Source organism: Fukomys damarensis, unplaced genomic scaffold (assembly GCF_012274545.1).
Source record: "Fukomys damarensis isolate Sample0158 unplaced genomic scaffold, DMR_v1.0_HiC HiC_scaffold_21, whole genome shotgun sequence".
NCBI classification, from domain to species: Eukaryota; Metazoa; Chordata; class Mammalia; order Rodentia; family Bathyergidae; genus Fukomys; species Fukomys damarensis.
In genome coordinates, this window is record NW_022900933.1 from 13315826 (window position 1) to 13342511 (window position 26686).

At 34.5% G+C, this 26686-nt stretch overlaps 1 protein-coding gene across 1 annotated transcript in view; it reads right to left on the reverse strand.

Moving 5' to 3' along the window:
• The window catches only part of Synj2bp (synaptojanin 2 binding protein), a 40727-nt gene that overhangs the window by 9416 nt on the left and 4625 nt on the right, over nt 1–26686 (reverse strand). The window contains exon 2 of the mRNA XM_010645378.3: nt 5340–5476. Within this exon, the coding sequence (XP_010643680.1) occupies nt 5340–5476 (137 nt within the window). The remainder of the gene's footprint in view (nt 1–5339; nt 5477–26686) is intronic.

Sequence of the window (26686 nt, forward strand, 5' to 3'; positions counted from 1 at the left end):
ATATATATATATTTCAATAAACACACAGACACACATATACATATATTCCTATTTGATAAATAGGACATATATGTAGTCCTATTATAGGTCATGATTTTAAAAATTGGAAAAACACAAGAGAGCCTTCTGTAACAGACGTTCTCAAATTTTACAGTGTACAAACTTACCAGAAGAGGTACAATGCAAGTATGGTTCCATTTTGATCTGGCAGCTCTGGGAAAAGACTTGAGATTTTGCATTTATAGCAAGTGCCTAGGTCTTGCCCAGATGCTGTTTTCACTTTTAGTACCAAAAACTACTCAACTGAGTAACCTCAGAATTCTTAACTTTACCTTCCTTAACCCTTGGCATAACAAATTATATTGAAACTTAGACATGGCAAATCTAGTGTGTTAGAAAATTTTGCTTACTCTGAATGTTCAGAGAATCAGGATGGTGTTGTTCTAGTTAACTGATAAGGAAACATAAAACATTCTGCTTTAACTGCTGTTAGCAGTCTTTTAAAATGTGTTGCCTGTTCATACCTAAAGTGAGTTAAGATTAGTTCTCTTGGATGATTAAGAATTTTGAATTGCCTCAGGGAAATGGAAAACAGGAGCTCTGACTCCAGGAGAATATGAATATATATAAAGAATGGGGCCTATTTAATGAACAATGACCTCAGACTACATTTTGAACATTTTAATTTTTTAACCATGATCCTGAAATGAACTACCTTTTTCTCTTTCTGAAAAGAGAATTAAAAAGTTGATCTAAATCCAATTAATCAGCCCAGTGAAACAAGTCACTGTGTCATAATGAAGTGATTTATTCACTGAACAATTAAAGCAGATGTCTATCCTACTGCCAGCCACAGGCCAACATACTAGAGGTAAAGAGATAAGACAGACTCTGGACGAAGTATTTTTATTTATAGGGTTCTGCTGTATATTTCAGTAAGTCTGCAGTTAATTGGTTGAAGGTTTTGCTGGGTCTTTCCTATTGTTTTCTAATCTAATTACAAAGACTAGTCTTTTATTTCTTTGTGAATCTCCCTAGCTCGTGGCATAGTGTTCTGAAGGCCAGTGAGTACAGTGATTGATAAATGTTGATTGCTAACCAACTCTTTCTTTCACCCAATTAAGAACTGTACTTGAACATAATAAGAAATGCAGCTGGCTAATGGCTCAATTTGTGCTGTTTTGTTCTGTAAGGGGTTTGGTTAAAATGGAGCATTCATCTATGCAGTATAATAACTACCTGCATCACACTGCAGTTTATAATAACATAAAGTTCAGGAGGTCTGACCATGTTTGACTACCTCCTTTCATTTAGTTTATATTTCTTTTAACAAAAATAACATTTCCCCAAATTCCATGGAAACCTATTCTAACATCAAACCATACTAATCAATACATACACAAAACAATGAGCAAAGAATTCCTAGCACTCATCTGAACTTCAGGGTTTATTCTTCCATTAATATCTGTTTTTTGTTTCAGATGCAACATGATCTTAAAATTTACTTACATCGCTTAGTTTAAAAATTCTTTTCTTTTTCTTTTTAAAATCACACACAGTAGTAAAAAAATTACATTTCACTTTTGATCGGAAAAGAGGCAGCTGCATAATATATCAGGTAGTTATTCAATTTTAGAACTTAAAATCAACATGTGGGCATTCCATTTGATGGATAGATTAGTCAATCATAACTCACAAGAAATATTCAAAATCACCTAATGATATTGCCATTACCTAAAAGAGATGTGTGCTAAGGAAGGAACATATTTTTAGTTTGGTTATCTAGCAAAAGTTACTAGGAAAAAAAAGGAAAAATAATACACATAGGTAGAATAGAAAAATCCATTAAAAATAAATGGAATATAAGCTAAGAAATATTTAGCCACATTTTCTAGAGCATCAAAACCAATAACTGATTACATACATATACTGTATTCAAGGGATGAAATAACAGAAATAGAGGGCACCATTTAATGATTATGACCTAACAGGTTTACTTAAGGACAAACTGGGAATAGGATATCATGGGTGAGTGAGGCAACAGAAACTCTTTCACAATACTGTTTAAGGAACTTTAGGTAGGAATCAGGAGTACGAAGAGTGTAGAGAGGACACGATGCCCTTTCTTCTTGCACATGCTCCATCTTTTTCTGTCTTCTTTATTTCCCCTATGGCTGTCTTCTATTTTTGCCTTTCAACCCCTGGAATTTTCTCTGCTCTTCTGCATGTCTTTTCCTTAATCCACCAGAACAAAGACATATCATTCTTTGCAAGGCATCTTTTTAAAATATCTATGTAACGTTTAATATATTGCTTTATAAAATTTCTTCCTTTTTTTGCATTTGAGAAAGTTTTCTTTGCATAAATTTGTAAGTAGGAGAGCTTAAGTTTTTTAGACATCTACTTTTCAATTCATTGACATTCATCTCTGTCATTATCCCTCAATCACTTTTTTAACTTGGTGGGCCTTCCAAAAATTGTGAGACAATAGTTAATGTAAGAAAAGTTCATCTCTTTACCTCAGAACATTCTTTTACATTGAGGTTCATATCATTTTTTCCTTTTTAATTCTATCCTTTATAGGAAGTAAATGCAGTTTTTATATAACATTATCCATAACATGTACTGTTAACTCACCAGGAAACTTTCTTTTTAGGATAACTAATCCCATCTCCTTATTTACCACCCCCCTGCCCAATACCAGAGATTGAACTCAGGACCTTGCACTTGCCAGGCACAGTGCTGCTGAGCCCCAGCCCCTCCTTATTTACCTTTGAGGAGGCAGAATAATACACTGGTTAAAACATTCCAAATTCAAGTAAACAAAAATTTTAGTTCTATGTCACTTAGTAGTTTTGTGCCTTTGGGTAAGCTTCTTGAACTTCATTAAATTCAGTTTCCTTAGCTACAAAATGGGTATAATAATCATACCCAGCTCATAGGGTTACCATAATATTCAATAAGATCAAATTTAAAGTTCTTAGCACACTTAAGTGTCTAAACCTTCTCACCATTCTCACTCTGCAATAATCTACTGGTAACCAAAGCTTTTCAAAAAAAATGGATTTTTTTTTTCTTAACCCCTATTCTATTCAATTCTTTCTTCACCCATGGAGTTCAGGCTTTAGTGTTTGGAAAGACTGTGATTTATATGTCAAAATATTAAACACATAGATTCTAACTACATGCTGTACCTTTATTTTAACAACCCACTCTCAATTTTTCCTTTCTATTTCACTGACTAGTTGATTCATGGTTTTAGGATGCCTTTCTCCTGGGAGACACAGTACAGGAAATAATTTGCTTCTAAACACTTTAATATCCCTTTGAGAGAAAAAGCAGATTATCACTGTCTTCACTTCACAAATAAACAGGCCTAGAAGAATCTTGATGGGCTGAAATATGGCAAAAATAGTGAGACAGACTTCAATTTGGATTAAGTTGGATGTATTCTTAAGAAAGATTCTTAATTGGGCACAGCGGCATATATGTATAATCTCAGCTACTTGGAGGCTGAATCGGGTGGATCTCAAGATAGAGGTTAGGATGGTAATTTAGCAAGACCCTGTCTCAAAATTTAAAAATTAAAAAGGGCCAGGGATTTAGCTCAGTGGTGCCATGCCTTCCTCAAAAGTGCAAGGTCCTGAGTTCAATCCCCAGTACCAAAAATAAAAGAAAAAAATTTTAATTTAATTTGATTTAAAAGGCTGAAAAAGTAGCTCAGGGGTACAGTGCTTCCCTAGCCCATGTGAGCCCTTGGGCTTAATCAGGTGAACTGTAAGAAAAAGAAAAATAGTAACAAAGAAAGGGAAAGGGAAAGGAGGAGAGGAGAGAGAAGGGGAGGGGAGGCAAGGGAAGGCAAGAGGAGGAGAGAGGGAGAGAAAGGGAAAGGACCCAAAGACTTCATATGATCTTTAATCACTCGGCAATTGAACTGCATGAGATGCAATTCAAAAGGGAAAATTTAAAACAAAATTATAATACAATCTTCAAAAGGATACACCTATCTTAGGAGACAGGTTCAAAATCACATCTCTGAGACAGACATTTAACTCTCTTAAGTAAGACTTCTCTTGGTATGTATGTCATTAATTTATTTCAGCCTTTTCTCAAGTTAGTCTTTCTACCTTTTTCAATTCATAAGAGAAAGCACTTTTTTACTCTTTAGATCATAGGGCATGGATCAAGTTAGTTTCTACCTTTTTCAATTCATAAGAGAAAGCACTTTTTTACTCTTTAGATCATAGGGCATGGTCGTTGGTGCATGTGGAGAAAAAGGCATTTCTGCCATGAAAAGCCCTATCCTAAATGCAAATTTCCCTTTAATCCTAGCTCTCTGAAGCCAGTTCTAATGCCCAGGAATATCCCAGATAACAGATCACTCCCTGAAAGTGTCTCCACTTTTTATATCCATATTGTGTCTATGTAGCAAGCTGACCATCTTTAGCTAACCCTGACAGTTAATTTTAAAAACCTAACTCCCATAACTGATAGTATCATAATGATACTGTAGCCAACAGCAGGGAACAAAAATGAAAAGTACAGCCAGAGGAATACTGTGCATTTTAATACTTTTTAAAACTCTTACTTTGCCTGTATTCAAGGTAAGCTTATTCTAATTTATGTTAAGGTGAGTGATCCTTAGTCCTATATTTATCAGTCCGCCTTTCTATCTTTTCCTGATTTCCCAACTTGTTCATCTGTTAAACATATATTGGGCACTATGCTATGATATAAAAAGCTAAAAGAAGATGTGGCTCCTGCCCTTGAGAAAATTCCAGAAAATAACAAAGTTAATGATAACCATATAATAGAGAGATATTAGCAGGATAAAATGAGACTCAGTTGACAGGTATTCATGTCAAACTGCATTCCAATTTTTCATCTTAATAACAAGTAAGAAAGGGCTCTGAGTCTATTTCTATCTTCCTTCTTTGATATTAACTCCATTTATACGAGCTAATATACTCCTTCCAAAGAAAACACAAATCAGTGTTTTAATCAACAAAGGAGAGCTAATGAAGTAATGAGAGAGATATAAAAACTGTGGGTTTTAAATCTCTTCCCTACCTAAACTGCTCACTTCTCTCTGCTGTGGTTTTTTAGTTTGGGTAGGTACCTTTACATTCTGCATTTAATTTGCTTTATCTGTCAAGTGAAGGTGACATCATTCTCCAAACCCGAACGTGCAGTCAGAAGACTGATCAAGATACCTGCTTTGCAAGTAAACAATCTAGATATTTCCAGATCCAAAAAAAAGCAGGCAGGAAGCAGCCAAGGGAAGAGCTTAAAGTCTAGGGAATCAAAGAACAGCAAACAAAGTTGAAGCCAGTTCTCACCGAGAGGATCTTGTCACCCTCCTGGAGCCGCCCATCCTGGGCCGCAGCCCCATTCTCTTTGATGCTGCTGACGTAGATGCCACTGTCATTGGAGACATACTGCTGATCTGTCCCACCGACGATGTTGAAGCCCAGCCCTGAGAAAATCATAAAAGAGTAAAGGAGATGGGGGCAAAGAAAGAAAGATGTTAGAGAAGTACAGAAGAGAAAAGGTGAGGAGAGGAAAGGAGAAGGGAAGGGAGGGAAACAGGCAGAGACCCTTTTGGGGAGAAGTGGCTAATGAGTCAGACTTCAAGGTAGCAAGTCAACTTTAAGAGCAAGGTAGTAAATAATATCTCCCACAAGAGTCAAAGTTACCCAGAGTTCCCCACTCAGATTAGGTAAGACTAAAAATAGAAACACAGTGATCAAGATGACTTGTTGACTATATAAAGATCTATACACAACTTAGATAGAATTATGGTGATTCTTGCAAGATTGAACTGCTTCTATTCATATTTAATTTTGATGCCACTTTAGCATTCAGAGAACCCAATTCCTGATATTTCTGGTATTAATGAAACAGGATTAGCTGTGTTCACGAGAAGAAACTATGCATTTAATCAATTATCAAATTAATTGTTCCTAATTTAGCAGGGATTTTTTGTTTCTATTTTCTGTTGGAGAGGGGGACAGTAGTATAGAGAAAAGCCACAAAACACTTATAAAGGAAAAAGTATTAGAATTACAGCAGAGTTTTCATCTCAAACCTTAAAAGCCAGGACAGCATGAAGTGCTGCAAGCCAAGAAAATAACTTCCAGCACAGACTGATATATCCTACAAAACTATCTTTCAGAATTAATAGAAAAACAAGGTATTTCTATGATAAAGAGAACATTAAAAAAGTAATGACTACAAAACCAGGACTCCATGAATTCTCAAGGATATCTGTAAAAGTGACACGAAAGCCAACAATGCCAAAAAATCTAATAGAATGAACATACCAGGCAGGGTGAGCAGTTAAGCAAAAGGGGAAAAAAGGAAGCAGCAAGAGGAAAATAATGCAATTAGAGAAGTAAGTCTATACCCTTCAGTAGTAACTAAAAATGTGAATGGTCTCTATTCTCCAATAATAAAACACAGATTGGCAGAATAAATCAAATGATATGTTGTATTCAAGAAACATGATATGATATGTTGTATATAAGAAACATATGAACCAAAAAGAAATTCATAGACTTAAAATCAAAAGATGGAGCTGGGAGTGGTGGCACACACCTGTAATCCCAGCACTCAGGAGGCTGAGGCAGGAAGATTACTAGGAGTTCAAGGCTAGCCTGGGCTACAAAATAAATTCAAGACCAGTCTAAACTATATAGTGAGACTCTACCTTAAAATCAATCAGTCAATCAGTCAAAGATCTGCATATCAGGAATCTGAAAACAAGAACAAGCAGCTATTCTATTTTTAGCCAAATGATCAGAAGAGGCAAATAAGGTCACTACATATTAAGGGAACAATTCAACTAGAAGGGATACCAATGATAAATATAAAAGCACTGAACACCAGTACAACCAACTCCATAAAACAAACACTACTAGACATAAAAGATTAGATAAACATTAACACAATTATACTAGGGCACCACAATACTCCACTGCCACAGTAGATCAATTAGACAAAAAAAAAAAAAATCAACAAAGAAATGTCAGTTGAAACACAAATGAATATCTACATTCTGATTAATCCAACAGCAAAAGAATACAAATTTTTCTCTTATGGAAATTTCTCTAAAATAGACCACAGGCTAGCCAATAAATTATGAATTAGCAAATGCAGAAGAATCAAAATTATCCCATGCATACTATCAGATCATAGCACAATGAAACTTTAAATCAACAGCAAGAAAAAAATCACAGAAATTAAACAATACACTCTTGAATAATCAATGAGTCACAGAAGAAATTAGACAGTTCCTAGAAGGAAACAAAATGCCAGTACAATACAGTATACCAGAACCTACACGGTACAACAAAAGCAGGCCTAAGAGGGAAGTTCATAGCTGTGAATGCTGACATTAGAAAAACAGAGCAAGCCCAAATAACCTAATGAAACACCTCAAGATCACAGAAAAACAAGAACCATACTAATCCAAAGCTAGAACAAGGAAGAAAATTATAAAGATCAAAGCAGAAATTAATGAAACTGAGACTAAAAAAAGCAATGCAAAGCATCAATGAATTGAAGATCAAGTTCTTTGCAAGAATAAGAAAATAGACAAATCCTTACCCAATCTTAACAAAAAGACCAAACCAATGCAATTAGAAATAAAAAAGGTGAAATCACAACAGATACTCCCAAAATCCAAAATATTATTAGAAACAACTTCAGAAACCTGTACAACATGCCAATAAACTGAACAATTTGGAAATTAGTACAACTGTTGTGGAAGGAATTGGTAAGTGACAGAGAGAGAGAGAGAGAGAGAGAGACAACAGAATGGAAGTGAAATAAAAAAAGATTTATTTGTCAACAAAGGTTGATTCCACCTAATCACAGTGCCCAGATTGACCAAGTACTGGGCTATAACTCCTTCTTTAATAGGGTTTTTCAGCCTTAATCTCATTTAGGTGGGTTACATTTCATTTTCACAGTTCACATTGCCGATATACAAATCATGGTGGTGAGACAGTTGAATTTCAACCCAGATGTAGCACTCCTTTGTTGTGGGAGTTTACCTTTAAGATTTGAAGGGGGCGTGTATGGTCAGCAAAATTAACTGTGGTTCTTTACAATCATGTGGTTTACAAAACTTTTGAGCTAGACTAGATGTCTCCAGTGTCTTGATTCTCAACTAAAGGGATGGCAGAAGTCATTCTACACTGTGACATCTTGTAGGTTTTTTGCTAAAAAGTTTTCTCTATCACAACCATTATGGAAATCAGTATGGAGATTCCTCAAAAAATAAAACTAGAAATTCCATTTGACTCAGCCATTCCCTTCCTATGGATCTTCCTGAAAGAGTTACAGACATCATATCACAGTGATGCATGCATACCCATGTTCATAGCAGCATAACCAAATAGTGAAATCTTGGAAGTGACGTATGTGTCCATCAACAGATGAATGGATGAAAAAAGAAGTGATTCGTGTCTGTATTTGCAGTACTTGGGAGGCTGAGGCAAGAAGACTGCTGTTGAATTGTTCCCTTTATCAGTGTGTAGTGACATTCTTTGTCACAGTTTTGGTATGAGGTCCACTGTCTGCAAATAGGATAGGCTCTGGTTGCAAGGAGTATCGTTTTCTATCCTTTTGCTTTTGGTCACTGTGTTTCTTTATGAATGATGTGTGTCTACTATAGGCCAGATATGATTGGGTTTTGTTTTTTGATCCAGTCTGCCCGCCTGTGTCTTTCTATTAGGGAAGGTAAGACCACTGACATTGAGTGTTATTATTAAGAGGTATTTACTCAGTTGGATCATTTCATTATTTTTCAAGTGCTGAGTCCTTTATTTTTCCCTTTTATTTAACTGTACTTCCAGGTGGATGTATTCTTTCCTTTGGTCTTTTTGGTGATGTTGGCCTTCCTGTCTCTGAAGGAGAAATGTGGAGGGTCAAAAGGTATTGCCAGTGAGTTTACCTGTGAAGGCATAGAGAGAGCAGAGAGAAGAAGCTGCAGAGATTATCACAAAAAGGGGAAAGACATTGAGAGAAGGGGAGGGGAGGCAAGGGAAGGCAAGAGGAGGAGAGAGGGAGAGAAAGGGAAAGGACCCAAAGACTTCATATGATCTTTAATCACTCGGCAATTGAACTGCATGAGATGCAATTCAAAAGGGAAAATTTAAAACAAAATTATAATACAATCTTCAAAAGGATACACCAATCTTAGGAGACAGGTTCAAAATCACATCTCTGAGACAGACATTTAACTCTCTTAAGTAAGACTTCTCTTGGTATGTATGTCATTAATTTATTTCAGCCTTTTCTCAAGTTAGTCTTTCTACCTTTTTCAATTCATAAGAGAAAGCACTTTTTTACTCTTTAGATCATAGGGATACCAATTTAATAAATCTCCTGGACAGACAGCAATATAAATATAGTGGGGGGACTTCGAACCCCAAATTCACAAATAGATCAACCAGATGAAAATTTCAACAAAGAAATGTCAGAGTTGAACCACAACACTAAACAAATGAACTAAACAGATAACCTACAGAGTGCTTCAACCAACTCTAGAATACACATTTTTCTTAGCAGTGCACAGAACTTTCTCCAATAGACCAAATCTAGGTCATAAAGCATGCTTAAATGAATAGAATACAAGTGAAATAATCTCTTCCAAATTATCAATTATAGCAGGATGAAACAATAAATAAACATCAAAAGAAACCACAGAAACTAATTAAATACATGGAGATTAAATAATAATAATGAATAATCAATGGGTCACAAGAAGAAATCAGGGAAGAAATTTAAAAGTTTCTAGAACCAAATGACAATGGAAGCACAATATACTCAGATCTATGGGACACAATGAAAGCAGTCCTAAGACGTTTACAACCATGAATGCGCACATTAAATTAAAAAACAAAAAGAGCAACTCCAAATAACCTAATGATGATACATCAAGGAAACAAGAACAATTCAAATCCAAAATTTGTAAGAAATAAAATTATAAAGATCAGAGTGGAAAATATTGGAACTGAGTTTAAAACATTATGAAGGATAAAAGAATCAAGAAATAATTAAGATAGACAAACCCTTAGCCAAATTTACCAAAAGAAGTAAAGATCCATATCAACAAAATTAGAATGAAAAAGGCAAAATCACAGTGGACACTACCAAAATCTAGAGGATTACAGGAAACTATTTTGAAAACTTGTATTTCAATAAATCAGAGACTTTAGATATATATGAATTACCATAAATGATATAAGAAAATTAAAAAAAAAAAACCCAGAAGAGACCAACAGCAGGCAACGAAATAGAGGCAGGAAACAAACACCTATTAAGACCAGGACCAATGGGTTCACTGATGAATTTTACTAGAACTTCAGGAAAAAAATAATGCTAATACTCAAACTCTTCAATGAATTGAAAGAAAAGGAACACTGCCACACTCATTCCTTGAAGCTAGCATTACCCTGATATTAAACCAGTGAAAAATTCAACAAAAAAAAAGAAAATTTCAGACTATTTTCCTTAATGAACATAAATGCAAAAATTCTCAACAAGATGCTTGCAAGAAGAATGCAACAAATATTAAACTGATCATATATCATGACCAAGTCAGCTGCACCTGAGCTATGAAGGATGCTTCAACACACATAAATTAGTAAACTTAAGGGGTCAGGGATTGTGCTCAGTGGCACTGCACCTGCCTTGCAAGTGCAAGGTTGTCAGTTTGATCCCTGGTACAAAAAAAAAAAAGTAAACTTAATAAACAATGTATCAAAAAGATAAAAATTACTCAATCCTCTCAAAAGACATAGAAGATGTCAACATCCACTCATGATAAAAACCCTGATGAAAATAGGTAAAGAATGATCTTACCTCAAACTAATAAAACCATTTTACACACTACCACCATCATAGTAAATGGGAACAACTTACAGCATTCCTCCTAAAATCAAGAACAAACAAAGGTGTCCATTCTGACCACTTATGTTCAATATAATACTCAAAATTTTAGTCAGAGTTTTCAGGGAAGGAAAAATAAAAGGAATACAAATAGGAAAGGAAAAAAGTGAAACTATCCTTATTTGCAGATGACATGATCCTTTACACAGAAACACTCCAATAGAAGAAGGATGGAGGGATTGAAGGGAAGGCAGGATGATGGGGAAAAAATAAGAACCAAGATATGTCATGTAAAGGTACAAGGTCCCAATGATGAATGTAACTGTACCTTAACTGTACCAATAAACTTAATGAGAAAAAAAACTAATAAATTCAGTAAAGGGGATAATACAAGATCAATAGCGTTCTTATACATCAACAATGAATCAACTGAGAAAACCAGGAAAACAATTCCTTTTATAGTAGCATTAAAAAATTAAATACATATCTAGGAATTAACCTAAGCAAGGAAGTGAAAGACCTCTACAATGAAAGCTATACTGCTTTGAAAACAAGAGATTGAAGAGATCATTAGAAAACAGAAAGAGACTTCCAGTTCCTAGATAGGCAGAATAGGGCTGGGGATTTAGCTCAGTGGCTCCATCGCCTGTCTCTAGTGCAAGGTACTGAGTTTGACCTCCAGCACCAATAAATAAATAAATAAATAAATAAAGCACCTAAATAGGCAGAATATTATCAAAATGGCCACATCACCAAAAATAATATATAGATATAGTGCAATTTCTATCAAAATACCAAAAGCATTCTTCACAGAGATAGAAAAAACAATCCTAACACATATATGGAACCAGAAGGGACCTAGAATAGCCGAAGTGATCCCAAGCAAAAAGAAAAAAAGCAGGAGGCATTACAATTCTGGATTTCAAGTTATGCTATAAAGCTATAATAATAAAAACACCAAAGTGGGCTGAGGATTTAGTTCAGTGGTGCCACCACCTGCCTGGCAAGCGCAAGGTCCTGAGTTCAACCCCCCATCAAAAAAAACAAAAAACAAAAAACAACAACAACAAAAACAACAGCATAGTACAAGCACCAAAACAGTTATGTCGACCAATGAAATCAAATTAAGGATAAAGAATCAACCCCATGTATCTTCAGCCACCTGATTTTTTTTTACCTAGTACTGGGTATTGAACTCAGGACCTTGCACTAATAAGGCAGACTGTGCCACTGAGCTAAATCCCCAGCCCTAGCCATCTGATTTTTGACAAAGGGACCAAGAACATATACTGAAGAAAAGATAGCCTCTTTAACAAAAGGCTACAAGTGCAGAAGAATGAATCTAGACCATTATCTCTCATTCTACACTAAAATCAAATCAAAATGGATCAAATATTGCACATTAAAAAGGAAACAATTTGTTAATGGGGAGGGGAGGAGGGGGTGAAGGGAGGGCAGGGACAAGGGGAAAAAATGAGAAACCAAGACCTGTCATGTGAAGGTACAGGATCCCAGCAATGAATGTAACTGTACTGTAGACCTAGATTGTACCAATAAACTCAATACAAAATAAAAAAATAAAAAGGCAACAGAAAAAGCAACAGGATGAAGAGATAACCTACAGAATGGGAAAAAAAATTTTACCAGCTACACCTCAGGCAGAGGAATAATATCTAGACTGTACAAAGAACTAAAAATAAACAAAAGAACCAGTTTAAAAAATTGGGCAATTGAAAAGAACAGACATTTCTTAAAAGAAGAACTATAAATGGCCAGTAAGTACATGGAAAAAAAAACACTTATCTTCTTTGACCATCAGGGAAAAACAAATCAAAATAACACTGAGAGTCAGTCTTACTCCAGGAAAAATGGCTATCATCAAGGACTCAGAAAACAACAAATGCTGGTGAGCTTGTAGGGAAAAAGGAACTCTTAAATATTGATGTGGGGATGTAAACAAATACTATGGAAATCAGTATGGAGATTTCTCAAAAAACTAAAATTCCATTTGGCCTAGCTACACTCCTTCTGGGTATCCTCCTATAAGAGTTAAAGACATTATTTTACAGTGACACATGCATAATATGTTTATAGCAGCACAACTCACAACAGCTAAATCTTAGACGTGGTCTCTATGCCCACCAACAGGTGAGTGGATAGAGAAAATGTGGGATATATATTCAATGGAGTACTGCTAAGCTATAAAGAAGGATCAATTTGAACCATCTATAGGAAATGGTTATACCCTGAGATCATGGTGAAATAAAACAGTACAGAAGTGAAATCAGTATAGTAAGTGAAATAAATCAGGTATAGAATATTAAATGACATATGATTTATTTTATTTCTTCTTCTTTTTTTTGGTACCAGGGATTGAACTCAGGTCCTTGCACTTGCAAGGCAGGCCACCGAACCACTAAGCTAAATCCCCAGCCCTGATTTATTTTATTTGAAGAAAAAACAAATATTAGGAGATCTGAGGAAAGGGGAATGGCTAAGTGCAAGGAGAAGATGTAAAAATAAACAAATGTGATGTATACATGTAACGATTCCCCAGTGTAATTACCACATATTCACAAAATATACCAAAAATAAATAGAGAGACATCAGGAACAAGGACACATACTTTTATATTATATACAATATTGTACTGGAAGTTTTAGACACTAGAACACAAAAGGCAAAGAAATAAATGGGAACCAAATTGGCAAGGAAGATGTAAAACTCGCTCTTCATAGGTCACATGGTATTATACAAAAAGTACTTTTAAAAAAATCTCTAACAGTTAAACTGATTCAGAAAATTTGTAGATACAAAATCAATACAGAAAAATTAGTGATAATGCTACACACATTAGCAATGAACAATTAGAAAAAAAGCAAGCAATTCTACTTAACAGTAGCATGAAACAGAATAAAACAAGGATAAATTTATTCAAGATTTGCAGGCTGAAAAATATAAACAATGCTTAAAGACCCACATATGTAAGTGGAAAGTCACCTTACATAAGCATATTAGAAGACATACTATTATGATGGCAAGCCTACTCACAGCACTAATAGACTCAATATAATCTCCATCTAAATCCCAACATTTTTGCAGAACAGCTGATGTTCAAATTTATTTAGATTTGCAAGGATCCAGTGTAACCAAAACAATTAGAAAAAGAACAAAAAGGTTTGAAGACTCCTAGTCCTTATCTCAGAACTCACTGTAAAGCTACAGAAGTCAAAACATATGGTAGCAGCAGAAAGAAGTGCAAAAAGATGAACTGAAAAACTAGATAGGTACATGACACACACACACACATACACACAAACCATAAAGCTTATCTCAAACTATAAAAAAAATTAACTCAAAACAGATCACAAAATTAAACAAAATAAACTATAAAATTTCTATTAGAAAATATAGAATTAAGATTCCCAAATTATATTTATGCTTACCTGCTTTTGGACAAAGGTGCCAAGACATTTCAATATGAAAAAAATAATCTGTTTAACAAGTGGTTCTGGGATAACTAGCTATCCAAAAGATTCAACTAAATATCCAACAGGATATACAAAAGAATGCAGTGGGACTGCTCCCTCAACCACAGAAAAAAATGAACTGAAAACTGATCAGAGACTTAAATGTGGTGCTAAGGATATAAAACTCTAACACTTAGGTAAATAAACAAAGGTACATCATCCTGACCTTGGATCATTTCTAAGATATGACAAAAAAGGCATAGACAACAAAAGAAAAAATAGATAAATTGGGCTTCATCAAATCTAGAGCTTTCCTGCAGCTAAATACACGATGAAGAAACTGAAGATAACCCACAGAATGGCAGAAAATATTGGAAAAGTTGAAGTCTATAAGCATCTTATATCTGGAATATGTAAAAAACACGTACAACTCAACAACAAAAAGAAAACCCAATTAAAAATGGATAGACACTTCTTTAAAAAAACAAACTTAAAGGCCAGGGATTTAGTTCAGTGGTTCCACCACCTGCCTTGCCAGTGCAAGGACCTGAGTTGGATCCCCAATACCAAAAAATAAACAAACAAACAAAAACAACTTAAAAGGGCCATATAAGATAATGACATAATATTCAAAACTCGCAGTGATCAGAAAATTAAAATCGGAATGTAGTACCGTACTTCACACAACTACATTACACACACACACATCAGCAATAATAAGAAACTGGAACTCTTGTATGCTGTTTATGGAAATGTAAAATTATACCTTTGCTATAGAAACAGATGGGCAATTTCTAAATAAGTAAAGTAAGAATTAGCATACAATTTGGCAATTCCACCCAAAAGAATTGAAAATAAACAGGTGTTGAAACAAAAACTTATAGCAGACCTATTCATAACAGCCCAAATATTTGATGAACATGACAATTGTTTAGTAAAACATGGTATATTACTTACCCACAAAAGGGAAATGAGTATTGATAAGTGGTAGAGCATGGATGAAACTTAAAGAACATGCTAAGTAAAAAAACAAAACACAATTATATAGTATATGATTACAATTATGAAATATCCACACAAATCCTCTGAGACAGAAAGCAGATTAGTACTCAGAAAGCGATGAAAAGAAGGAAAATAAGAAGTGACAGCTTAATGGCCATAAAATTTCCTTTGAGGGGGTGAAAGTGCTGTGAGATTTTTGGTGATAGTTATCCAACACTGAAGGTAGTAAATATGATTGAATTGCAAACACTGTAATTTGGTAAATTTATACTGCATATTTAACCAGAATAAAAAAGTTTATATTAATAAACAAAAACAATGTTAAAAAGAAAAGAAATGATGAGTGTAACTAACTGGATTTAAACACCCATAAGTGCAGTATGCTACCTGCATGGAAGTACATAAAGACAGCAACTCCAGGTCTAGTTATTATCTTATAATTCTAAAACCAAAAGATGAAACTTTAAAATGAAACAGTTCTGCATCTGGGTAGGATGAAGCAATCAGTACTAAACTAAGTTCCATGCTGCAAATAAGCACAAAACTGACTATATATATATACATATACATACATATATATATATATATAAAAGACAATTGTTTTCAGCCAAAGACTACAATTCCTGAGAGAACTGAAAACTCATGGAAAAGTCCCATGGGATCGCATCTTGGTGTATGAGAATAATTTTCTCAGTCACTTTCAATGAAATGGAATACAAGCAGAGTATGACTCTTGCTAAGCTAAGGAGACAGATTATTTGGGGATAGCAAGAAAGAGCTATGTAAAGGCACCCCAAAAGGCCAGGGGCAGGTTCTTATAAGTCCTTGGCTTGGATGAGAACTGCACATACACAGATTAAGAAAGATGACCCAAGGTTCTCAGGGGTTGGGTTTGGACTGAAACAGATACCAGAGGATGAGCAGTGCTTGGAGAATTCTGGGTTTAGGTTCACCTTTAGTGAATAAGTTCTTAACAATAAAATAAGAAATAAGGCTGGAATAAATCCTACTCTAGATCTACCTTAAAATCTTAAGCTAAACTGACAATGGTTCTACAATATACTAATAAAATGTACAATATGCAATAAAATTGTTAGACACACAAAGCAAAAGGAAAGTTCAGATGAAGTCACAAAAAGAAGTTGATGTGGTTTTCTTAAACAGATAAATCAGTTATAAATACATTCAGAAAAACTAAAGAACTATTTTAAAATTACAGTAAAATATATTCTTATATTTCTGAGTGAACAGACAGTAAACAGAAAATAGAACCAAATTGAAATAATAGAACTGAAAAGTACAATAACTGAAATGAAAGTTATTAAATAGGCTTAATAGCAGATTGAAGAGTGTAAGAAAAATCAAAACACAAGATAGATCAGCAAAAAGAGTTCATATTCAGAAGACAAAGATAAAAGAACAAAGTCTCAGGAATGCTATACGATAACAAGACATATCTGAAAAATATGTGTGACAACCACAATGAACCAACATGGACAGGATGCTTCTAACTTTTACCACTCAAAAAGAAAATTTGATCAGAAAAGTGAAATAACTACTTTCAGGCAACAAGCATTGCAGGATCAAGATATCTGAAAGAAGAGAAATTATGTAGCTATATAATCACTCTAGTTTTCTAGGTGGAGGCAATTTCTGGAACATGGCCACAGAGAGTAAAACATAAGCAGAGACTGGAAGCCTCACTGAGTTGATGAATGGTGATAAAAATTTGGGAAAAGTAAAGTTTCTGAAAGTGGCAGGGGAGAGTTCTGCCAAGGATAAAGTTAGACTAGAAAAAAGAGCTCAAGATACTTTCACTGGTCCTTGGGAGTATTAGTCCATGCATATGTTAAGTAAACACCATAAAGCTAGATAAGCAACAACTGGGAATTTTGTGTTGTTCTTTTTGTTTTTACAGGAACACTAAAGCAACTCTTTACTGTAACAGGGCTTGTGCTGTAACACAGTGGAGTAAGTCTACAGGATGGAGCCCTTCCTACACTACAACCCAAGAAGTAGTTAGGAAATGAGGCTTATAAAGCAGTTGCAGGCCTTTTCAGTGGGGTGAATAATTTCTCAGAGCTCATCCAATGCAGGGAAACCAAGTTAGGACCAACCAGAATAGAAATCCTCAGTGTCCCACTTAGAAATGAGGGGGTGAATGGACGGCAGAGACAAGGGAAAAAATGAGAACCAAGACATGTCATGTAGATGTACAAATTCCCAACAATGAATGTAACTGTACTGTATCCCTAAAATGTACCAATAAACTCAATTAAAGCTGAAAAAAAAAAAAAAAAGAAATTCAGTTGAGACCCATTGAGATTGTATCTCATTTGTAAGACTGAACAATTCTTTAGGTGAACGCTTACTTTAGAACTACCCTAGAAAAGATTTAAAGTGAGCCTTAAAAGAGGTCAAACTGACTTGCAAATTCAGACACACAAAAATGTAAAACTAGATCCATACTTTAAATTAAAAATTACCAGCATTCTAAGCAAGAAAACATGTCCCATAATCAAAGGGAAAACCAGTCAAAAGAAACAGAACTAAAAATGACAGAAGATGAAAATGGCAGAAAAGGATATTTCTAATATGATTAAAGCTACACAGAATAAAGGAAAGATAAACATAATAAAAACATGAAAGTTTTTTTAATAGAACTTCTGGGTTAGAAAAAAAGAAAACCTGAAAGAAGAAAGACACTGGTTCTGATTAGCAGCACAAATGACATTACAGGAAGAAAGTTACTAAACATGAAGTCAGATTCAATCCAAAATGTAGCAGAAAGGAAAACCAGGGTTGGGTAAGAAGATGTGCAGTAATACAAAAACATGAGATAACAAGTGGTTTAACATATATATATAACTAGAGTTTCAGAAAGAGACAAAAAAGTTAAAACAAAAAGATCTGAACAATTAGTTCAAATGTGATGGAAACTGTAAACACAGAGATCCAAGAAGCTAAACAAACTGCGGGATACACACAAAAGAAAACAACAACAAAGCATGTTATAATCACATAGTTAAAACCCATGTATAAAAAGAAAAGTGTACAAAGAAAAGGGTCTATTATATACATAGGAGTAAAAGGGTCCACTATATTGAAAGGAGTAGAGATAAGAATAATACAGGGCCAGTGATTTAGCTCAGTGGCACCTTTCTTGCCTGGCAAGAACAAGGTCCTGAGTTCAATCCCTGGTTAAAAAAAACAAAGGAATAATACAACTCAAAAGCTATGCAAGACATGTCAGTGTAATTAGCATTTCTAAAATTCTGGGGAAAAAAAATAAATCAATCTAGAATTTTATACCCAGCGAAAGCAGGCTCCAAAAAATAAAGTAAAATAAATGTTTTTAAAAAAACAAAAGCTAAAATAATCCATTCCTAGCAAGGCTATCTTTTTTTTTTTTTTTTTTTTTTTTTGGTACCAGAGATCAAACTTGGGATCTTGCAAGTGCAAGGCTGGCGGCGGCACCTCTGAGCTAAATTCCCAGCCCTTAACAAGGCGATCTTAAGATGAATGTTTAAGGAAAAATTTCAGGAAAAAGGAAAATGATATTGAATGGAAACTTATGTGAAGGAATGAATATTGCCCCAATCATAAATACACAGGAAAATACAAGTTAAAAGACAAAGCTTTATTAAGCATACACTGTGCACAAAAAAGCTGGAGTAGGCCCACTAATATAATAAAAATTAAACTGAAAATAAATATTGCTGGGCCAGGGATTTAGCTTAGTGGTGCCACCACCTGCCTTGCAAGAGCAAGGTCCTGAGTTCAATCCCCGGTACCAATCAATCAATTAATCAATAAATATTGCTGACGGGTGTGGTGGTGCACACCTGTAATCCCAGCACTTGGGAGGCTGAGGTAGAGGATCCATGAGTTCAAGGCCAGCCTGGGTTACACAGTAAGTTGAGGGCCAGCCTAAACTACAAAGGAAGATCCTGCCTTAAAAAAATAATTAAAAAAGAAAAAGGAATATTGCAAGGTATAAAAAGGGGATATCTCATAATGAAAAGTCAATATATAAACACATTAAGACAGTAGAGATAAATTCACCCACAAGCAGAACTTTACTATCAATGAATTAAAAACTGAAATGGGAAAGACAAAAAAATGAAGATTTCAACTTTATTCTCAATAACTGACAAAACAGACAGAAAAATCTGTAAAAACACAGAACAACTGAACAATATTAAGACCCAATCTAATTTGCCCTTAGAGAATAACATTTCCAAAAACTATATAATAAATTCTTGCTCAGTACAAAGTTAATGTTAAAAACACTGACAACAGGCTAGACCATAAAGTAAATCTCAATAAATCTCAAGATGTGAATTAGAAATCAACAAAAATAAGATATCCAAATGTAAAATTCCTAAATACCTGAAATCACATAACTTATGAGATAAAGATGACATTGCAAGGAAAAATAGAAAATACCTTAGTTGAATTACAATAAAAACATTGTTATGGCTTATATCTAGATGCCCTCACTAAAAACTCATGCACTCATAGGTGGGAATCTTAGGAGGAGGCTGGACCAAGGGTGTGTGATTGCTAAATTAATCCACTGATTGGCTTGGCATAGGTCTGGGTGTGGATAATGGAAGGCCCACCCATGGTGTGAGTGGGGCAAGTAGTCTGGATAGACTATAAGGACAGAAAGAGGCTGCTGCTGCTGTTGCTTGCTGCTTCCCTACTTCATTGCTTTGCTGTCTTCTGCCTGCCATGAATTGCTTCTCCTCTCCAATGCCACTCTGCCATGCCAACCTGCCTTAAAACCAACCAATTATGGACTGAAACCTCTACACACTGTCAGCCAAAATACTTTTCCTCTTTTAACTTTGGGTGTTGGATATTTTGTCTCAGCAATGAGAAAAGTAACTCAGATAAAAACATTATGTAAAAACTGTGAGATGCAAATAAAACAGTATTTAGAAGGAAGTTTAAATCTTTAAATGCCCACAACATAAAACAAAATATAAGCTATAATATCAACAATTTAAATTTCTAAGTTAAGCTAGAAAAAACATAAATTAAACCTAAAGGAAATAAAAGGAAGAACAAAGTACAGTTAAAAGCACAACCAATAAAACAGAAAAAATACTAAGGCAGCAAAGTTAGTACTTTGAAAGGATTACTAAAGTTGATGAACTGCTTAAGAAAAAGATTAACGGTAAAGTGAATGTAAAATTACACTACTAGGAATACTAAATGGATTATCACAGTTCCTAAAGACATTGAAAAGATCAAAGAATATTATGGGGAACCATGGTATCTCAGAAAAAGCAGTTCTTTCTAAAAAACAAACATGTTAACAAAACTGACTCAAAAGTACAATTTCTGAATATTTCTACATAAGTAAAAATATCTCTAAGTATATTAAAGATACTGAATGCATAATCAAAAATTTGTCTTAAAAGACAATTTCAGGTCTAACACAATTTCATGAATGTAGCAAACATTAGGGAAGAACTAATCTTACAGAAAAATTTCCACAATACATTTCAATATTTCACAAAATGTTCCACAACTAATGTCAAAAGGACAAGATACTCTTGATACCAATATAATAATAATTAATTGCTAGGAATAAAAGGTCAGACAAATATTCCTCATAAACATAGACTCAAGAATCTTTAAGAAATTAGTAGCTAATTGAATACAGTAATATGTAAAAACATAAATGTGGAAGCTGAAGAATCTCGTTTTAAAACTGGTTAATCAAATGAACAAATTCATCAAACAATAAAATAAGGGAAACATCATACAATTACCTCAATATACACTGAAAATGTAGGCAGCAAAATTCAACATTTTCATGATAAAAATTCTCAGCAAACTAAGAATATAACAGAGCTTTTATCAATCTGCACAGGTTTTGAAACATACAAAAAGGGCCAGGGATTTAGCTCAGTGGCATTGCACCTGCCTCACAACAAGGTCCTGAGTTCAAACCCCAGTATCGGGTTAAAAAAAAAAGATGCCCACTCTCACCACTAGAACTTAGCACTGTGTTGAAGGTCTTACCATAATAAAGCGAGAAATAAAAAGAAGATAGATTAAAAGAAATAAAATTATCTCTGTTCACACCTTTGCATTAAACTACAACTTCAGCCTTTTTTTATTACATATTTTTTGATATAGGATTTTGTTAAGTCACTAATTTTCCCAGGCTGGGCTTGAACGTGCAATCTTCTGAATCAGCCTCCCAGAGTGCCCCCAGGCATGCGCTAACATGCCTGGTTACCAACACACATTTTTGCAGATGTTGACAAAAAACTGATTTGAAATGTACATCGAAAATCATAGTCATAAAATTCTATTCTAGAGAAGTAGAGACATTTTTGATAAAGAACAAAATTGGGAGACTCACATTATTTCAAGGCTTATCATACAGCAACATTTATCAATACAATATGGTATGCATGAAGATGTAACAGTGGATCCAAATAGAGATCAATACTGAGCCCACATATAGACAGCCAACTGATTTCTTAAAATATAGACATCAAGATGTTTTAATGAGGAAAGAATGTTTTCAACAAACAAGGGAGAGATAACTGGATTATCAGTATAAGATATAGATAAAAATGGACTTCACGGCTGCATTCAAACCATATGCAAAATTAATTTGAAATGAACCAGAGAAATAAAGATAAAAGCTAACCTATAAACTTTGTATTAGAACTAGGAATAGTGGCGCACTCCAATAACTGGCATTCTTGGAGGATGAGGCAGGAAGATTGAAAGTGTGAGCCTAACCTGGGTAATTTAGTGAGACCTTATCCTCCCACAAAAAATAGGGCTGGGGATGGTCCTCAGTACGAAGGTCCTGAGGTCCCAGTACTGTAAAACAAACAAAACAAAAAACTTCCTTTAGAAAATACAGGAGAAACATCTCCCTTGAGGAAATTTTCTTACACAAGATTGGGGGGGGGGATAATTCATATACTGTCCTTCATACAACTTAACACTCTCTACCCTTCAAAACACTTACCCTACCCCAATAATGGAAAGGCAAGCCAGACTAGAAAATATTTGCAATACATGTATATGAAAAGGGATATGTGTCCAGAACATAAGGAATTCTTATAATCCAGTAAGAAAACAATCTAATATAAATGGGCAAATAAATTAAATGAGTGCTTTAGAATACATATGAATGCTGCCTCGTAAGCGCAAGGACCTGAGTTCAATCCCTGGTACCAAAAAAAAAAAAAAAAAAAAAAAAAAAATGAATGTCCAATAAGTATATGAAAAAATGTTCATCAGTTAGTTATCAGGAAAATGTAAATAAAAACCACAGTTCCACTCCACAACTTTTATAATAATATTAACACCATTTTTTCAATAAAAAATTTAGAAAATTGACAAAATCAAATGTTGGCAAGGACGTGAAACAACCCAGACTGTCACACACTAATGTCACAAGTATAAAATAATACAAAAACAGTTTGGTGATTTCTTTTAAAGATAAACACAAACTTAACAATAAAACCAGTAATACTCCTATGTATTAGCTATTTAACTGTGATAAATTAAAACACAGGTCTGCATGAAGACTTGTATAGTATATGAATACTCACAGCAACTTTACTCATATAGCTAAAACCTAGAAACATCTTCTAATTCGTGAATGGATAATGAAACTGATACACATTTGTACCATGAAAAACTATTCACCTAGGAAAAAGGAAAAGCCTGGATGAGTGAAAGAAGCCTAAACGCATATTATAGGACTTCATTTTGTGAAGCTATAAAATAGTCAAAACCAACCCATTATAATAGAAACCAGATCTGTGACTGCCTGAGGCACATGATGTGAGATCTAACTTCAGGGACACAGTGAATTTTCGCAGGTGATGGGTTACAGTTATACATGATTATTTAATTTGTCAAACTGCTTGGAATTTTAAACTGGAAATGGATGTACTTCACTGAATGTGAATCATGCCTCAAAAAAGTTGATTTAAAAATCAACTTTGTAATTCTCAAGTGCAAAAAAACCTGCAAACATTCTAAGTACTGATTCGACTCCCATTTATTATCAATAATATGAATCCAATGTTACTACACCAATTATTTGGACCAATTATTTGGTAGCAGCCAAGAGAAAAAAATTGGGTACACTATCCTCTTTATAGAGGATCTTCTACCACTCCATATGCAAATTTGATAAAACGAATTGTTAAATTCTAAGCATATTTTCAAGATTAAACATTAACTTGAATGGTAGCTGAAAGTATATGTACTGCCTAAGCAAGCACAAATGGTAACTGAAAGTAAAATATAAAAATATTGAAATTTTAAAAAGGAAAATGCTGATTTTGATGATAAAGTTCAAGTTCAAAATCCCTACAATCTATCTTTAAAGCTATCGTTGGAAACTCTCTACTTTGCACTGTCCAATAAACAAAATATAATAATTGCTTTCTCTTTGCTTTTTATCCTACAAGCTGTTCTCATATCTCAATAACTTTGGATGTCTTCTTCCCTTTACCTGGAAACATATTTTATGGAAATTACATGCTTAAGTATCTCTTTACCCTATGGCAATATTAGTTCCTAGAAGACAAAGTAAAGCTTATATTCATTTTCATATTACCTGTGCCAATACAGTATCCACCACATGTACAGAACTCAACTGGTCTCAACTGATATTAATAGCATTGAAAGTAACAACTAGGTTAGTGATTTCTGGCATTTCTAGTTCCAGGGAAATGTACCAAGGTTAAAAATGTCTCTGGGAGCTTTTAGCAAGCTTTTTCACAAGCTAACAAAGAAGGCAATAAGAAAAGGAGTGAAAAAAACAGATGGAGGAGACCAATCTTCCTGAAATTTCCATACAAAAGGTTCCCTAATATTTTTCTGGGACTCAACTCTTGCCCTACTAACCTGTATTCCCCACACATTAGCAATAATGACAAGCACCACTGAAATACTTTAAGAGTTTACTTCGGGGTCAAGTGCTTAGAAGAGTAACTGGTACAGAATTAACACTATATATATATATATACACGTGTATATATATATATATAGTGTTAATTCTGTACCAGTTACTCTTCTAAGCACTTGACCCCGAAGTAAACTCTTAAAGTATTTCAGTGGTGCTTGTCATTATTGCTAATGTGTGGGGAATACAGGTTAGTAGGGCAAGAGTTGAGTCCCAGAAAAATATTAGGGAACCTTTTGTATGGAAATTTCAGGAAGATTGGTCTCCTCCATCTGTTTTTTTCACTCCTTTTCTTATTGCCTTCTTTGTTAGCTTGTGAAAAAGCTTGCTAAAAGCTCCCAGAGACATTTTTAACCTTGGTACATTTCCCTGGAACTAGAAAAATATATATATGTATATATGTGTGTGTGTACATATATATGTATATAAAACAAAAGCATTTAACCCTTGCAACTCTGAATACATTCCAATGATATTTTCATTTTATAGGTGAGGAAAATGAGGCATACAAAAGTGAGGTGATTTGCAGACAGTCACTTTAACTATCACATGTGCTAGAATTAGAATCTGAAATCGGGTGTTGTGGCTTTCAAACACTATGCTTTGTTGCTTGCTGTACCTTATACTATATTGTCTCAGAGTAGTGGCTCAATAAATATATGGGGATTGAAAAAAATGAATGAGTGATTCAAATGAGCAACTCAGGAAGTAAAATGATCAGGCATCTTTCTATTTCAAACTATTCTATGGAGAAATACTCTGGTCCCAAGATAAAATATGTCTCTTCATTTGCTCTCTCCTAGAAGTAACTAATACATGCATCAGCAAACAAATAGAGAAAATCTTTGACCTCAAAAGAACAGAAAAGCAATGCAATAACAAAAGTGTATGGTGCCCAGAGTCAGTTCCTTCTCATCCTGGTGCTCCATCTGACAGAGATAAGAGTATGATCTACCAAAGATGTTTCAGGCAGTATCTGCCAGGACATACAATGAAATTTTTTGTTGCTCCTAAAGCTTCTCTTTTAAATATCTAGATGGCATCCTGATTTTTTTTTTAGAATAAGTTGTTGCTCAGACACCAAGTGTGTGTGTGTGTGTGTGTGTGTGTGTGTGTGTATGCCTGTTCTCTCCTACATTCAACCTCCATTGGCTCCCTTATTTCCCACAATGGAATGATTCAATGTCTTCACTTTTGTCCCATATTACAGTACAAATTCATTTGCCTCAATTGCATGCTTTTCAACTTTCTCATACTCTACACTGTTTCATTTTCTTTTGTTCTGTTTTTTTGGGGTTTTTTTGCCCAACATCTGGTAAACTGTACATTATAGCAGGTAAGAATGTACCAGTGTTGCACAAGAAGAAAATGACACTATCTAATTTCCTTCAAACACTTCCTAAAGGCATCTGATAGTTTCTTGGGTTTTTGATCTGCAATGGTCCACTAAATCTGGACCTATTCTACAGGAATAGAACTGTCTTATGGAAGTCCATGGCTCTTGAGGGTACATAACATGTACCCATTATAATTACCACCTGCTCTGGTTTTGATGTCTACTAAAGGTCCATGTGTTGAAGACTCGCTCAATTTTGAGAGGCAGGACCTTGTTGGAGAAAGTTCAGAGACACTGGGACCCTAGCCCCTCCTCTTTCTTTTTGCTACTCTGTAACCATGATGTAAGCAGTTTCTGCCACATGCACCCACCAGAGTGTACTGCCTTGTTATAGCCCCAAAAGTCACAAAGCCAACCAACAATGGAGTAAATCTTCTGAAATAAGTTATCCCGGGTATTTTGTCACAGTGACAAAAAGCTAACACATCTGAAAAAGAGCAATCATCTGTTCTTTATTTTAGTAGCCACAATTTCTAACTATAGTGTGGACACATAATAAACACTCAATGAGTTTTAAAAAGCAGTTTCATTTTATTTTTAAAGCTTCTAAAGTCAATAATTCTGATTTTACCATTTGGGTATAGTTCAGATACCTTTTCTTAATAAGTGATTTACTTTTATTGAAATATCATTGGCCACTTTTTCTGCCTCCCACAAAATGTTTCTATAGCTGAGTGTTAACTTGCTTCTCTATTCCCCTGCATATTTCAAAGACTGTTTTGAAAAGACCTTTTGAAAAGACCTTTAGACTAATCCTTGAAACAATCTTTAGAGACTTGTACCATATATTCTCTTTCCATAGGATATTCCATCTATTCCTTCTCTTTGTTTATGGTGCCTTACCTAGTTTCTGAGCTGTTCATAATAACACATTATGCCCTAGCTCAGCCTCTTTTTCTCAAATTGCATCTAGTGGAAAATCCTGTTTATGACATTTTTTTTTTTTTTTTTTTT